The 17,250-nt window shown below is 40.2% G+C and overlaps 1 protein-coding gene across 1 annotated transcript in view; it reads left to right on the top strand.

The window, feature by feature from the left end:
* Positions 1-16,881, top strand: part of ANAPC10 (anaphase promoting complex subunit 10) — a 253,378-nt gene extending 236,497 nt beyond the window's left edge. Inside the window, exon 5 of the mRNA XM_032412920.1 lies at positions 16,718-16,881. Coding sequence (XP_032268811.1) covers positions 16,718-16,846 — 129 coding nt within the window. The 3' untranslated portion in view covers positions 16,847-16,881. The remainder of the gene's footprint in view (positions 1-16,717) is intronic.
* The last annotated feature ends 369 nt before the right edge of the window (positions 16,882-17,250 follow it).

Here is a 17,250-nt window from a genome sequence, read left to right as displayed (position 1 = left end):
GGGATTGAGCCCCACATCAGGCTCCACACTCAGGGGGGAGTCTGCTTGAAGAATCTCTCCCTCTGCACACACGTGTGCTCTCTCTTTCTCCCTCTCTCTCTAAAATAAATAAATAAATCTTAAAAAAAATAAAAAATAAATCTATTATTTTGGAGTAGTTTTAGAATTGTGGAAAAGTTGCCAAGATTATTGAAGGGTTTCTAAACATCTGTCACCCCGTTTCCCCAGTGTTAATATCTACACTGCAATGCACATTAGACAAAACTAAGAAATCGATATTGGTATGTTGCTATTAACTGAACTCCAGACTTCATACAGATTTTACCTGTTTTTCCACTCGTGTCCTTTTTCTGTTTTAGAATGCAATCCAGAATACCACATTGCATTTAGCTGGCTATGTTTTCTACGGGCAAGCAGAAAGGTCCACAAATTCCTTTAAGAGGCATTGCCTTTTCTCTAGAGTTCCCTTCCATATTGTTCTAGAGGTAGTGTTGCACGGTGCTTAGCTAGCCTCTGCTTTTCTGACCAAGCACCGATTGCCCCCAGCATGGCGTTGGCTGGTCCTCCTTGAGGCGCCACTTGCAGATCTCTGTCAGGGCACGCACTCATCGGGCTGTACTGCTGTCTCACTCACAGGTCATGGGAGTCATTGAGCATCAAAGCTGTGTGTCAGGCAGAGAAGCAATGCTGAATATTCAGGCAGGGCAGTGTGCTTCACATGGGTTGGGTGGTATCGAGTAAAGGAGTCTTGAGGCCTTTGTTTATAGCTAGTGTAGCTAGACCCTAAAACTGTAAGCCCCATGAAGCAAGGGATTGGTTTTCTTTGGGTCACTAGTGTCTTTCCAGGTCCACCTGGTGCCTATCCCAAAGTAGGGTCTTAATAATATTTATGGAATGAATGAATGAATGAATGCATAAGAAGGTGAGAAGCTGCAGGGCTGTAGGAACACCAGCAGAGACAGGGAACACCACGGTTGGCAAGGGAAGGGCATTTGGCTCTCTCCCTCCCCACCCAGGCGGCCTTGGCAGTGGGGAGGAAGGAATCCTCCCCAGTGGGGGGCAGTTTGGAGTTCTTCAGCTGTTCTTAGTTGGAAGGCTCACTTCACTACATCACACCTGGCTATATTTCAAAGATTAATGAACAGCATCTTGTCAGATTTAATATATTGCACTTGGGGAGTTTACTTTGACGATGTAATCATAAATTCCCTGAGCTGCGAATTACACCTTAAGGACTTAAATGAAGTTCTAGTGAGAACCAAAGAAACAGGAATCACCGTAAAATGTAAAAAGTGCCAGTTTTGAGAGAAAACTGTAAATTTTCTAGGACATTAGGTTTCAAAAGAAGGATTACACACAGACTAAACAAAGTAGAAGTCATAAAAATTTAAAGACACCACAAAACATAACAAAAATAAGATCCTTTTAGTTATGACAGAATTCTAAAAGGAAACTTACACCAAATTATGCCACCCAAGCAGAGCCATTAATTAACCTAATGAGAAAATATGTTCCATTTCCATGGCCAAAGCATGTCAGGAAGTCTTTGACATTTTAAAATAGGAAAGAAAGAAAGAGAGAAAGAGACAGAGAGAAAGAGAGAGAAAGAAAGAAGGAGAGAGAGAGAGAGGGAGAAAGAAAGAGAAAAAGAAAGAAAGAAAGAAAGAAGCCATTGCACCATTCTAAAAAGTTTTAAATATTAACTTATCAGTTCAGGAAATCTGAGGTACTTTTGATAACATCCTCAATGACCCCTTGGGGAAATTTTTGCAATTGTTGCATAAATAAAATGTGGATTACAAAAGCGGCATTGGGAAAAAGAAGTTAGAGTCAAGGGAACAATCAGGAAACTAAGGATCAGAATCTTAAGTGTAAGCTTAGCCACTGACCCTTGGGTAGAACTTCACAAGATGAATTTGAGCAATGTGGAGAGATAAAGCAATAACCTCCCTTCAACCCTGCTCCCCCAAAACCTACACTGACCCGTGTAAAGACTAAAGCAGAGCGTGAAGAGAGAAAAATATGTATTCTGAAGCAAGAACAACAACATTTCCAAAAGCCAACCCTCTTTGAGTCGTCTAGTAATTCTGCTGGTTTCGTGATGAATGTTGCTTACCTTACAACCAAAGTTGATTCCCCTCAGGATTACCATTTTTTTTTTAATCCCCTTCTTCCTGAGCCCCTTCAGTGACCCAAATCTCACTACCTGCTCTGAGCCTTGAGCCTAGTTATGAGTTCAGAGTGAGGCCTGGGCAAGTCACAGACGCTCTTTTCTTTCTCATCTGAGGAATGGAGATGATAATATTTCTCATCGATTTCACAGAAGTTGTTTCAAGGAGTAGTGAGGTCATCTGGGCCGGGTGCTTTGAGATCTTCAGATGAAAAGGGCTATAGAAGTCTGACATATTATTAGTCAGCATTATTCAACTGTTGCATGCTCTCGCACTACCACAGTCATAGTCGAGAAGGCATTAGTCAGGGGTTTATGGATTTCTCCCCAAGATTCCTCTTAAAACTGAAATTGCAAAGTGGTCCCAGTTGTGAAAGTTGAAACCGGAGTAGGTATGAAGGCTCTAGGCCTGATTCACTGGCATCCCGGGTGGTGCTCTGTGGCCTGGACAGGCTCCAGGTTTCACCTTCTCTGGTGACCTGAGAGGTAACATGCCCTTTCACACTCTCCGAGGTGATAGACGGTTAACAGGGTCTTGGCAGCCCTGGAAATTTTGCCTCAAGGTCTGAGGTCAGAGATGTTTTCCCAGCTTATGCAAGGAGGGCAGTCTAATTCTTGCTAGCCTCCTGATCCTGCCAATCATTTTAGGAGGTCGTCCATTTGGCTGATTCCATTTGAGTAGAAGAAACGACTCAAGTCCACTGTTTTTCAGCCTGAGAAATCACAGAGCTGTCTATTCACCTCCCTTCAGGAATAACCACTAGGTCCCCCGGAAATGTTCAAAGATGTGCCTAGACTCCAAGAACTCCAGCGCCCCTTGGCTTGGTGTCTACACCTGGGCATTAAGAACCTGGCTTTCGGGATTTTGGATTTTTCCCAAGATCATATTATTGAACCTGAAGATCTTTAAATGATTAATCTTTTTAAGTGCAAAAAAAGCTGAGGATTTTTATATGGAAGTTGCATCCTAATGATGAGGAAACATTTTTAGGTTAATTTCAACTCTAAACTCTAGATTTGTATTAAGTACATCAAACCTGTTGATTCTAGAGTCGTTGATTGTTAGATCAAAGTTTGGAGATGGGGCTCAAATTCTTACGTCTGTCTGAATGAGGGAATCTGGATAGTGCCTTGGTTCTCACACTTCTGGGGGCATCAGAATCCCCTGTATGTCCATTAACATACTGAGGGCTGAGCCTCACTGCTGAAATTTTGGATCCAGTAAGTGAGGCCTGAGAATCTGCATTTTTAATAAGTTCCCGAGTGATGCTGCTGCTGGTGGTCTGGGGACCGTGCTTTGGGAGCCACTCTCCTTGGGGGCATGGGCAGTAAAATCTGGAGTCTAAACTAGAATCTGGAGTGTAGACTCTTCCTACCCCAAGTATGGTCCTGGACAAGAGCATTGGCATCACATGGAAGCTTGTTAGAAATGCAGAGTTTCAGGTCCCACTCCAGACCTATTGTATCTGAATCTGCATTTTATAAGACGCCCAGGCAATTAGTTTGGATGTGAAAATGTGAGAGGCGCCACTCTTGAGGCCCCATTATCTAGTAACCTGTGAATTGTTCTGGATTCTCAGAATGGAAATCTCTCTGAGTCCTGTAACTTTCACCTTGAATACAGCCCTGATTGCCTATGACCAAGGACTCCCTGAGAATGAGCTTAGCGCAATATAGTCTAGATTTTTCTTGTCTCTCACTCATGTCTCATCAAAGAGTGAATTGAGACCTATAAAAATGGCCAATGAACAAAATCAAAAGGCCTAAGTGCCCTGACAAGCTTGCTTTTACCGCGGGCACTAAAAGCACAAGTCAAGACTCTAGTGCTTCCGTAATCATGAATGAGGTAATTCCTTTGGAGCCAGAATCCCATGAAGCAGATGGGAGCTCATGGGTGTCCACCTTTAGCCCCATTATATAATTCTATGGAGCAGCGATGTCGATGCTGCTCCTGGCAGGGCTAGCTGCAACTCTCCTTGTGTGAAGGCAGGTGTTCAACATCAAATAACACTGCCCTGGACCTGAGCAACCCAGAGAAAAATGTAAATGAAACTAAACAGTTATGATAAGAACCAGTTGACCCCCCGGTCCACCCTGCCCAACTCATCCCACTCCCCTCCACCTCCCTTCTTTGCTCACAGAACTTAGACATCTGGGACTGTCTCTAAATTCCAAATGCTGTTTAAAAAACAGACTCCACAAACCGCAGGAATCAAGGTGGATTTATTGAAGGCCCTTAGCACAAAGGACTTCATCCAGAAGAACCCATCAAGATAAGTTAAGGACAGGGTTTGCAGGGTTAAGAATGGGTTTGCAGGGTGCAGTTTATTAAATGTGCAGATTTGACTACCAAATCAAACATTTGGTGTGTCGTTCATGGTTTTGCATTGTTCTAGCAAGTCATTCATTCAACAAGTCTATTCTCAGTAGGAGGGTCTGTGGGGAAATACAAAAATGCAGCTCCCTGTCCGGGAAATAAGTGTGAAGATTAAAAACTAGGGCGCAAGGTTGGGAGAGTTGGAGACCTGACATCTTGGTCACCAGGAAACCCTGGAGAGAATTTAGGGTGCCAGTCTCTGAAATAAAAGAGACATGTGCCCCAGCAATGTGAGCAGCCACAGGTGATTGAGACTGTGGGTGTACTGTCTATTGATGCCACGCAATTTCAGTTTCCAAAGGATACTGAGGCCCATTCTTTGGATTAATGATCATATAGCAAGGGAGTTGTGGCCTGGAGGGACAGCCTTGGAACTAAGGCACCTGGACTAATGGTTTGCACTGGTGTTAATTAGTGTCCTTAAATCACCCAAAGGCTTTCCAATGCACTTAAAACCCATACTCCTTATCAAGTACCTACAAGACCTTGCATTATTGTCTCCTAACTACATCCAACCTCATTCTTCCCTTTGCTTCCAATATTTCAGCCAGGCTGACCCCCATGACCATGACTAGTCCTTTCTTCCTTCAAGGTCTTGGGTTTTGCTTCTGTCTGGGGTGTCCTTTGCCAGACTCTTCACATCCTTCTCTTGAGATGGGATTTCTGTGGCCTCCCTATTTAAAGTAGCTTTCACTCCCCATTACTCTTTGCCGTCACCCTGTTCATTTCCTTTTTAACTGTTCTGTTTATCAATTACTGTGCAACAAATCACTCCAAAACTTAGTGGCTTAAAGCAAAAGCAATCATTCTATTATTATACCTCTAAGTTTCTTTGGGACAGGTATTGAGGAAAGGCGTGGCTGGGTGGCTTCTGCTCAGAGTCTCTCATGCAATTGCAGTTAGGAAGGGACTGGAGCTGGAACAGTGTGGGGCCAGAGCAGTGCGCCTGGCTGGACATCACCCCCCTTCATCTCATGATGTCCCTAAGCAGGCTAGTTCTAGCTTCTTCATAGCATAGTGGCCTCAGGATAATCCAATTGCTTACCTGGTGGTTGAGGCTTCAAAAGGCAAGTGTTCCTGTGAGCAAAGTGAAAGTTGCTTAACCTTTTATGACGTAGTGATATTGAAAGTCTGGCAGCCTCATTTCTACTTTTTATTGGCCCAGGTTCAAGGACGGGGGTATAAGTCTCCATGTCTTGATGGCGGATGACTCTAGGAAAGCATGTGGGATGGGAGATCTTGTTGCATGCAACCTTGGAAAATACAATCTGCCACAATACCGTTTGTTACAATATGTAATTATACTGTTTATTGTTAATTTCTCTGTTATGTCTCCCTCCCTAGAATGTACATTCTTCGAGGCCTGGATCCTTGTTTGTCTTTGTTATTCCTGTACATCACCCAAAGTGGGCTTGCTGCAATTGTTGTTAGCTGAATTTTGAATGAATGCCCAAATGCCAGGATAAACTGATGCTTTGACTCAATTTTTTTTCATGAAACCAAAACACATTATTTGTGCAATGTCTTTCCCCTTGACCCACCCGGTTTCTAAAGGATACAGCAATAACTACTCAGCGGCGGTAGGAAGCCTCCCCTACCCCTTCTTCCTCTTAAGTTGACATTTCTCCAATGCAGTTTAGTTCCCATTTGGAAGACACAGACATTCTGAAGCTCCCCTGCGTTCCTTGGCCTTCGTGTCCCAGAAGCCCACGACCCAGCCCCAGAGATGCAGGCTCTGCTATCAAGTACCTTCCTTCCCTCTAGTCTTCTGCCCTATCTAGTCTTTCCAGTAGCACTCCAAGTCTTCCGAGGCAGGGCAGTGGGTACGTCAAGGGAATTCTCTACTACGCATACTTCACTGACTGATCATTGGATCACATTTTACTGAGCCAGATAGTGAGACATTTGGCCACCCATTGGCTGGCTTTCCATATGTTTTATATCTGGGTAAAGAACTATTTGCTGAACATTTTGGGGCTCCCTTTAAGTTTTTCCCCTTAATTAGCTCAACTCTCACTACATATGCTGCAAGTATTTTGTTAAATTGCTTGGAAAGGAATTTGGGGACAAGTAGAATTGAGGTTGAATAAATCCAATCAAAGTGTTCTAAGTAGACTTTTTTGGGGGGGGATCTCATAAGCTGCTTTCTTCATACACGAAATGCACTTTGTCTCCCAAAGGAAGAGTAATGATGTATCTTCACATGGTGGTTTTCAGACGAGGATTCCTTACAAATATTAGCATTGCTCATTTTACTTCCTAATGAGGAGAGAAGCAAATTAGATAATGAAGTAAGACTGGCTGTATGAAGTTCTAATCCCAAGAAGTTCCATAATCTGGTTTCACTTCTATGGAGATATTCAGGTTGTATCTTTTTGTTAGGAAATTTAACTTCCTAAGACATTAACTAAATATATTATGTTTGGAGCAGTATAACACAGCCACACTCTTACTGGCCCAGGCTACCTCCCTGCAAATAAACTCTCCTGGACCTGGGTATGTGTTTTGTTGTGGCTGTCTCTGCTTCTAGTGAGGTCGCTCGTTAAGCACAATAATGAAAGGAAGAGTATCCATCTTGAGTTGGAGTTGAATAGACAGGCCGATCAAAGAGGCTGAAAACAGGAGCTTATGACACTTAGGGTGGTGGTGGGAAGATTGTTTGGCTAGCCCAGGAGTCCAGTCAGTTTGGATATGGGAAATAGGAATAGCAGGGAATCTTAACAATGCCCAGGGTGACAAATGGTGATGGGTTCGTTTAATGGACTAAGTGAAAATCTCATCTGGGATTTTAATTGTGGCACAAGATCTTGCCCTTCTTTCTTGACCCAAGCCCCAAACACAGGCCTTAGGTAAATAACCAAAGTGGGTTGGATTTAAGCCAAAAAATTTGCTATGCCAGGTAAATACTTTAAGACACAAATAATGTTATCTTTATGTCTGGATATTGTCTCTCCTCCCACATTCTTGGCATTTTGAAAAAGAAGAACTTGCCCTCTACACCTTTGCCTTACCAACAGGACCTGGACTAGTCTTTGGTAACTATCAAGTGGTGCCTTGTTGTAAATGTTCTTAGCACCATCCTGTGATTAAATCAGTGTTTCCTGGCCCTAATATCAGGTTGTATCATTTAAATGCGAGAAAGTGTATAGCAAAGAAACCTCCAAATTTCTTCCTCTCTCTCCTTCCTTTCTTTTTCTCCTTCTTCTTTCTCTTCCTCTCTACTACGTTCTTTCTTTGATTTTCTCTCATTATAGAAATGTGAGGCTGGGTTTATATTGTTTTTGTTTTTCTAAAACTTTGGTAATCAACTTCCCTTTCTCCTTTTACACTGTAATAAGTATAATACATTGATATGAATTTTTTTTTTTTGATATCTAGTATTGTAGAGGGGATCAATTAGGGGAAGCACATTAATATGAGATCCTAAGTCAAAACAAGTGGAAGCGAAATACTTTAAAACAAGCTTCTAAGAAGCCAACAGAAACAGATCAAATCATTTCTTACAATGAAACAAGGAAGTATGGAGGCCAGTCTGCACATATCTGTGGTGGGAGAGGGGGTTGAAAGTAGGTAAAAAATGTGAGTTCATGTCCAGAATGATATCACAACGCTTTGTGAGATAAATGCTATAGACCCCCCAAGTGATTGCCGTGTTTGATACTCAGCATGCCTTTGAAAAATCCTGTGGACTTTGTTTTTACCAAAGTTGGTAACATAGTGAGTCCGGCTAGATAATGAGCAAACTTACCAACAAAGTATGACTGCATTGTAGTGTATTAAACTCATCATCAGAAATAAATGTTTGAAAACAAGATGAGAATAAATATTATCATGAATTTGGCAGTCACATTGTGGGAGGCAACACAAATACCTAGAAATTTATAGTAGTTAAGTCATTGTAATCTTAATAAGTTTTTTTTTTTTTTTTAATGGGTAGACAAATGTAAGTAAACTCCAATCCCCCTTCCCCCTTTTCTCCTTACCAGAAAGAAAAACAAAACAGTATTGTCTATTATGCCAAAGAGATACCAGGCCAGTTTTGTCCATCACACTTCAAATGAATTGTATTTATATGCGTAAAACACTATTTTTGAAGCACTTTCACAATGTTATCTTGTTTCATGTTTGCAGAAATGTAGCAGTTATCCTTACATCTATTTTATCAAATATAAAATAGGTATAAGATCATGATGTCTTCCAAATGTCAGCCTTCCCGTACCTCTTGAATATGACATCAGAAACACCACTGATCAGTGACTTCTGACCTAATTTCCACTGGGGGTCCCACGACCCCACCACCATGTCATAATCTACTCCACGTTCCCCTGGGCCTTGAACTAAGGACACAGATTAATCTATATAGTCATCGTTAATTCAGAGATTTCCAGTTAAATAGCACATGATCCTGAATTACATTCTGAAGTCAAAGGAATGTAATAAGAGTTGCCATCAGGGCCCATCCAGTCCCATATTCTCTTGCTGAGACACTCTCCCCGGAAGAGCACTAGTGGTCCCTTAGCCATCCTTAAAATTCAGGTGTATTTCAGCTTCAGTATTCGTGTAAGGCTTTTCCTCTTGCACATGTCTACAGGAGAAAGAAGACAACATTGAGTTTAGTCCTGTGGGTTTTTTTATTCTGACGATTTGGAGGTTACTTTTGAAAGAGTTGGAATGTTACACAGAATTTCCTGAAACATTGTTACTCAAAGAGGAGTCTACGGGGCAGCAACATTGGAATCTGAGTCTGCTTAGAACTGTAGACTCTCGGGTTCCACTGCACACTTAGTGAATAAACTGCTTTTCACAAGACTCCCAGGTAAGTGGTGAGAAAGGACAGTAAAGTTTGAGAAGCACTGGCCTTAAAGACTGCATACTAATGAGCAGGGCGGGGGCTGGGGGACCAGGATCTGAAGTCGAAGAAAGGAGCACATACTTTCTGAGGTTTGGGGTTCTGAGGGTTTTGGCACTAGGGGGTGACACTGGGCTGCACAGCTGAGGGAGCAAGCCCTCTCTCCAGGAAGCAAACAGGCATCTTAAAATGAGGTACTATCAAACATTTTTGGTCTCATGTTAAATTTTCTCTAGTTACCAAATAATGACTGACATTTAGTTAGCATGAACTATGTGCCAAGCACTGGGCCAGGCCCTTTATGTGAATGGCTTCATTTAATCCTCCGAGGTGCTATCATTGCCCCACCTTAAAGATAAATTGGGGCTTCGGGGGGTCAGGAAATATGTTCACGGTCACACAGCTGAGAAGTGCTGAGAAGCGCTTCGTCGGACTGAGTCTGTCGGACTGTGAGCCTGGGCTCTGATCCTCCATGTCGTGCTACCCTCTTTTCGCTTCTCGCCCCAGCCCTGCGCGGCAAGCATAATGAAATAAACAATTGCGACTCTGCTAAATAATTAAAATAGAAGAACAGAGAATTAAGTTAAAATTCGGTACATTTTTAATGCACTTTCTTTGTGAGGCAGGAGAGCATGGAGGTTATGTCTACAGGCTGTAAAGTCCTTCTGTTCAATACAGGGGCCCCTGTATTGTTCAATAGCCACGCCCGGCTGATGAGCACTCGAAATGTGGCTACTGTGACTGAAGAAATGAATGTTTAATGTGCTTAATACTGATTAGTTTACCATTAAAAACCGAGACTTGATTCGGTTACTGGAAGCTTTTAAGTGTGCTTGGAACAACTTGGGTATGTGAATCTACTTTTTCAACTGTCACGTCTTTTGATAAAAAAATTCATGTCTGAATTAAAATGTACTTTAAGTGTAGAATACACACTGGTTTTCAGACTAAGGATAAAAAAGAATACAAAATATTTCCTTAATAATTTATATACCGATTACATGTTGAGATCATACTCTGGGTACATGGAGTTATATAAAATATATTATTAAAAATAGTTTCACCTGTTTCCTATTTTACTTCTTTATCGTGGCTACTAGAAAATGTTAAGTGATACACAGGGCTCACATCATATTCCTGTTGGACAATGCCACTCCCAGAGCCCGATTGTTGGGTTCAAATTCTCACTGTACCACTTAATAGTTATGGGAATGCTGTGTCCCTCCATGTCCTCATTTGTGAAATGGCATAAGAATACCTACCTCGCATGATTGTTGAGAAAGTTAAGTGAGTTAATATTTGTAAAGTGCCCACTGGGTGACAGTTCTTCATGGGTCTTTTGTGTTTCTGCACATCTTGTAAAGCAGAAGCACTGAATGCCTTTGTTCTGAACTGTTTTTTCAAGGAAAACAGAGGTAGCTTCTCCCTGTCATGCAAAGATCAGATAGGTTTGCGTAGCTTCCATTATAAAAGAGTTGGTGCTCCTACACTCAAAGTTCCTTTTCTGCAACTCAACCCACTGCGTGTGCAAGTACCCATCTGGCCCTTTCTGTGTTACTTTACGGAATTTGGGGCTCAGAAAACTAGATGCTGGTTATGGCTACTGTTTTGAGTAATCAACTATCCTTTGTCTCTGAACCAGGAGTGTCATGTCTTCTGCCAGCATTCATGAAATTGTGGCAGGCTAATTCGTTAGCTTCTAAGTAGAGTGAAATTCTCAGACCCTTCATAGTTCTTTATGGTACTTTGAATAGGTGCCTGGCATATGGCACTATGTAAGGATTAGATATTACTACTTTTACCCCCTACTTATTTACACTTGGTTTAGATGAATTGCTACTGTCTTATGCCTTTTGTGTCTACTTTCATTTAGGGAAACCTCTTTTCTTCACTATTTCTTTGGGCCCCTGACAGTCTGCTTGGTTGTACCTCTTTGCTCATGCTTCAGAGTTACTTCAGGTTGCATGTGGTAAAATTGTCAGAACTGAATCTTATAGACAGCCTAATGGATTTGATTTTTCTCTCTCTGAATGTTGTTGGTTATTGCTCTCAAATTCTTCTCCTCCACATGAATTTTATACAACTAAAAACAAAAGCACATAGTGGCGCTCTCATGCCCCTGGTTCCTCTGTCTGTACTTTGGGAAGTTTGGCACATGACAAGAGATAGCCACCATGACTTCTGTCCCCCAACATTCTGTGTGTATGGGTGCTACTTCTTCACTTGTGTATACTCAGAGATGTGCATACACATTATTACAATGCATGTTTCCACACTTGCATAATGGATTTTCACTGTACTATAAAACTATGCCCAGAGTTAAAAATTTTATTGGTTTTGGTCAAAAGCCAAAGTAAAAAATTTCAGAGCAGAGTATACGGTACTCTTTAGTACTGCAACAGTACAGTACACTATTTGGAATAAGCTACAGGATCAAAACAGAACAAAGTTACAGGGAATGTGAAGCATTTCAGTGTGAATTATATATAAGGGATTATCAAACAAATATCTCATCAAAACACTTAAACTGAACTGTCTGAATTGCCTTTAGTTCTGGTTTTTGAAGTAGCCAATATAAGAAGACACTCTATTTCATTTTGGTAACTTAAATTTACATTTAATTAGAATTAAATAAAATTAAACGTTCAGTTCCTCAGTCGCACCAGCCACATTTCAAGTGCTCGATGGCCCTGTGTGACTGGCTAGTGGCTACTGTATCAGACAGTGCAGGTATAATACATTTCTATCATCACAGAAAGTTCTAGTGGGCAACCCTGGCTCTAAAAAGTGCATAAATATTTGAATCAGATAGTAAGTATTATTCTTTTAGTGAACAGCATTAAAAGTTGCTTCCAACGCATTTTGACATCATTCTAGATGTTTTTAGAACTCCAAGTAACATGATTATATCTTGGTGGTAAGAGAAAGGTATAAAACTTTATTTCTGAAAACTCAATACGACACAGAAGTGATTTTCTATTTCTTTTCAAGTCTATATCTACATTTCAATATATTTATAGATAGTGATATTTTCCTTTTTAAAGTGTTTTCTCTTGACAGGAGTCCTTCACAGTTTTCTGTTATTACTACATACTATCTTGGCACAATTTCCACAGCTTAAAACTAACATATATTTTATTTATGGAACACATAGCCTTAGCAAGCCAGTTTAAGTTGATTTGGAACAGATAGATGAATTCCAGTGTACGTGAAAATATTGTACTTTTTTGTGTGATTATGATGCTATTCCTGAAAATGAAAACAACAGCTGTGGTAACAACAGCGGGCAGCCCCAGCTTCGCTTCTTGAGGAAGACTGACTGCCATGTGCAAATATTTACTCTGTGCTCTTGTGTACATTCTACTCAATTAAGCACAAGCCTGGAATTAAGATATACGGCATTTGCTTCTTTCCCTTTTGGAGGCAGATCCATGTTTCCATCAAGGACAGTAATACTATTCTGTCCTTATAGTTAAAACAGCCTATAAACCATGCTTTAGATCCTTGTCCTTCAAAGTGTGGCCCGTGCATCGGCAGCATTAGCATTACCTGGGAATTTATCAGAGATCTAGAATCTTGGGCCCCACCCTAGACCTACTGAATCAGAATCTGTACTGTAGTGAAGTCCCCAAGTGATTGGAGGCGCACTGAAGTTTGAGAAGCACCACTTTAAGACAATGAAACCAAGACCTCAGGAAGTGTGATGCCATTTCTGGAACATGGTGTTATGGGTTGAACTGTGTCTCCCTCACAAAATCCATCTGTTGGCCTTCTAACCCTCAGTACCTCAGAATGTGTCCTTGTTTGGAGATAAGGTCTTTACAGAGGTAATCAAGTGAAAATGAGGCCATTAAGGTGAGCCCAAATCCAATATACCTGAGACATGGCTAAAATTTTTTATACAAAAGGTATAAGATCTGCGTGCCTATTTGTATGTTATGTATGTTACAGGGGTGTGATATTGTTCTACCTGTGGATCATATTGGCAAAATTAATTTGTAAAGAGCTCTATTTAATTGGCTTAAAGAAAAATAAGTGCTTATGTAAATGAAGTAAACAAATCCAAATCTTTTTCAAGGTCACATGATCTGAGATAATCTTTGATAAATAAAAGTTCCTTAAGTTGTCAGTTTAATAAAAATAGGCATGCCTTCAGAGTTATCAGCATTAAATACAATGCCGATAAATAACTGATTCCACCTGGGTTTATTAGTGAAATAAATTCATGTTCTCTCTGTTACAAAACTTGTTAGCAAGAAAATCCACTTGAGGTGATGACTAACTTTGCTTAATGTCTCATAAAGTTTTTGTGAGTAATGTAAACATAATTGTTGGGAACAAATGATTAAGATAGATAAAAATGGGATAAGAGTTTTTAGATGCCATAATTATGTTTTATGGTATGTGTACTTAAAAAAGTAGCTTCCACAAATCTTTTTGGTAACTTGAAACTGTCAGGTTTTGCTAAGTTAAACATGGGAATTTCATTAAATATCTGGATCATTTTCCAAGGAAGATAAAACACTAAAACACTAATCATTGAACAGAGGTTTATCTACTTTTGGCTTCCTATTTCAGAGAAACAAAAGATAAATTCAGGACTGTGAGTAACCATGTCTCGTGCCGCACTGAAAGATTGTACTATTCAAAGGGGCATATGCTTCTAGATAGCATAAAATGTATTTATACATCTGTTGGTCCACAATTGCTTACTTCTTAGTTTTTCACTAGGAATTAAAGATTTTAAGGGTTAAGAATTCTAATTAATATATGTAAAAATCAACTAGTAGGAACAATAAGGAGGGAAAAAATGACTGTGTATGAGGAGGAGGCAAGGGAAGAATGGTGTGCATTGTCGGTAAGAGAACAGTAAGTTGTAGAAAGTTTGTGGAAAAGAAATCTTTGAAAAAGAATTTTAATGTGTGGTCAAGCTGGCTAAGATTAAAATGAATTTATTTAAAAATCAGTTTTAATATCAAAATATACTCATTCAAAATTAGAATTTCTCTCTGTTAAAAGGACAACATTTTCTGGATTATTGGTCCACTCTTAATAAGAAATTGTAAACAAAGTTTGTTTACCTTTAATGTAATTTGTCTAGCAGAGATTCTGTGTTTTGTTTTTATCAGGTCATTGATTACTTAGAAAAGCTGAGTTTTCTCTATTAAAAGAGCAAACAAATAAAAACCCACCCAGATTCTTAAATACAGAAAAAAAAACTGGTGGTTGCCAGAGAGGAAGGGGGAGTGGGGAGATGGGTGAAACAGGTGAAGGGGATGAAGAGCATACTTCCTGTGATGAGCAGTGAGTAATGCACAGAATTGTTGAATCACTATATTGTACACCTGAAACTACTATAGCACTGTATGTTAATTATACTTCAATTAAAAAAAGAACTAAGGCTTTTTGCAGTCATGTCACCTTCTATATTTGTCTTTGAAATCTTTTGGTCACTTTGGTTAAATGAATAATTAAATAATGTTTTATAATTTTCTGTGATCCTATTTGGTCAACTGTGCAAAACATTTTGATACTTTTCACAAACTGCCCAAAACCAAATTCCAAGCCTTTTAAACTGTGAACTAACTTAGGTTTTTTTTCAGAGGGTCCCTGGAATCTCAAAGGATTCATTCCCTTTCCTTATAAAAAGGGAGATATTAAACTAATTAGGCTTATTTGATATGTTAAATTATATGGGAAACATTGTCAAATAAGAAGTAATACTAAACCTTCTTTACTTTATATTTCTTTAGGTATGTGTTAATGTAAGTGTCCCCCAAATTATATATAATTTTTAAAATTCTTGACATGTCCTGAAATAATGTTATCAGTCATAATTTTGAAAATGTATGTCACCAAAATAAGAAAATGTAAGTCTTTTGCCATTTATAGGCAGTTATTGTTTTACTTGATGCTTTTACAAATGTGTTTCATCTTCGGGTGTCTGGGTGGCTCAGTTGGTTGAGTGTCCGATTCTTGGTTTCCACTCAGGTCATGATCTCATGGGTTGTGGGATTGAGCCCCAGGTCCAGCTCTGAGCTCAGTGGGGAGTCTGCTTAAGGATTCTCTCCTTCTGCCCCTCCCCTCACACACTCTCTAAAATAAAATACATCTTTAAAAAACAAACAACAAAAAAAACCAAGTGTGTTTCATCTTCAGAGAAATTCGTAGAAAGGACTTTGACAAGTTCTTTAGAATGCAGGTCTCTGGTAACTTCACACCACCGAATTGAATTTAAGGAAATTTTCTCAAACTATCTGTGATTTACAGCAATTTGGTAAAATATATCTTTGTGAGCCTATATGAAACAGTGACTTTTTCTCCCTGTCTGATACCCCAAGAATTCAGAAACTCAATGAGTACTCTTATTTTCATAGTAATATAGCTATTTGCATAAGTTTGATATAAGAACCTGTTCTTGTAGATAGACCACTGCCTTCTCCTAGGCTAAAATTCTATTAGAAAGGATCATTCCCATATGGAGAACCATCCCCCAGCTTTTGAACTTCACAGTGACTGGGGAACTATTTACAGGTCAGGTACTTTGGCAGGTTTGTGCTGTTTGGCCAGTTGTACAGCATTTTCACTGCGCTTACCACCTTCAACCTTCAGGACTAATGGAATGCGCTAATGGCATGATTAAGACGAACCACGAGAGACGATGGACTCTGAAAAACAAACTGAGGGTTCTAGAGGGGAGGGGGGTGGGAGGATGGGTTAGTCTGGTGATGGGTATTAAGGAGGGCACGTTCTGCATGGAGCACTGGGTGTTATGCACAAACAATGAATCATGGAACACTATATCTAAAACTAATGATGTACTGTATGGTGATTAACATAACAATAAAAAATTAAAAAAAAAAAAGACATCATTAACAAATTGGTAGAAACTCTTCAAATACCCTGGCTAAAAGCACCACCATTGGTTCTTCTGAGTCTCAGATCTACTTCTTTTGGAACCCCTATACTCTCCTCTTTTGAGATAATTACAGGATGCTCAATGGACCCTGCTTACTTTAATCCACAACTGATAAAAAGGAATAGTTTCCATATTGAAAAGGTCAATTGCTTCTGTTGAAAATAACCATATTTGGGGTGCCTGGGTGGCTCAGTCATTAAGCGTCTGCCTTTGGCTCAGGTCATGATCCCAGGGTCCTGGGATCGAGCCCTCCCAGGGGGGAGCCTGCTTCTCCCTCTCCCACTCCCCCTGCTTGTGTTTCCTCTCTTGCTGTCTCTCTCTGTCAAATAAATAAATAAAATCTTAAAAAAAAAAAAAGAAAACATATTTCAGTAGAGCAATCTTTCCAAAGTGCACTTCCAGGAGACAAAACCATCAGATGTCATAATCTACAGCCTGAAGATTTCATCACTGGAAAAGACACCTTCAGAAAGACTCCCTCCAACCTCGCTGAAAGGGACCTTACCAGGAATTGAAGCAGATGACAGCTGAGGCAGACAGCTTTCCCAAGGTGACTGGACCGGATTTGTATACCTTTTTTTTTTTAAGTTAGCTTCTTCTTTTTTTTTTTCTTCAGACCTGTATACATTTTCCTTGCCATTGCTTCTTACCTTATTTTCTCTTTCTTTAAGCCATGCTTTTATTCACATTCCCAATCTATTGCAAAAGGGGAAAACCTTGGGGCACCTGGGTGGCTCAGTCAATTGGGTGTCTGACTCTTGATCTCAGCTCAGGTCTTGATCTCAGGGTTGTGAGTTCAAGCCCCACGTTGGGCTCCATGCTGGATATGGAGCCTGCTTAAAAAAAAGAGAGAGAAGAAAAAAAGAGGGGGAGAGGGATACTTTCTGACTGCTGGATCTGTCACCAGAGACTCCAATCTGTGCATGATGTCAGAG

This window comes from Phoca vitulina, unplaced genomic scaffold (genome assembly GCF_004348235.1).
Source record: "Phoca vitulina isolate PV1807 unplaced genomic scaffold, GSC_HSeal_1.0 scaffold14, whole genome shotgun sequence".
In the NCBI taxonomy this organism is placed as follows: domain Eukaryota; kingdom Metazoa; phylum Chordata; class Mammalia; order Carnivora; family Phocidae; genus Phoca; species Phoca vitulina.
Note: the sequence above shows the minus strand (reverse complement) of the source record. Positions and strands in the feature narration are given on the sequence as shown.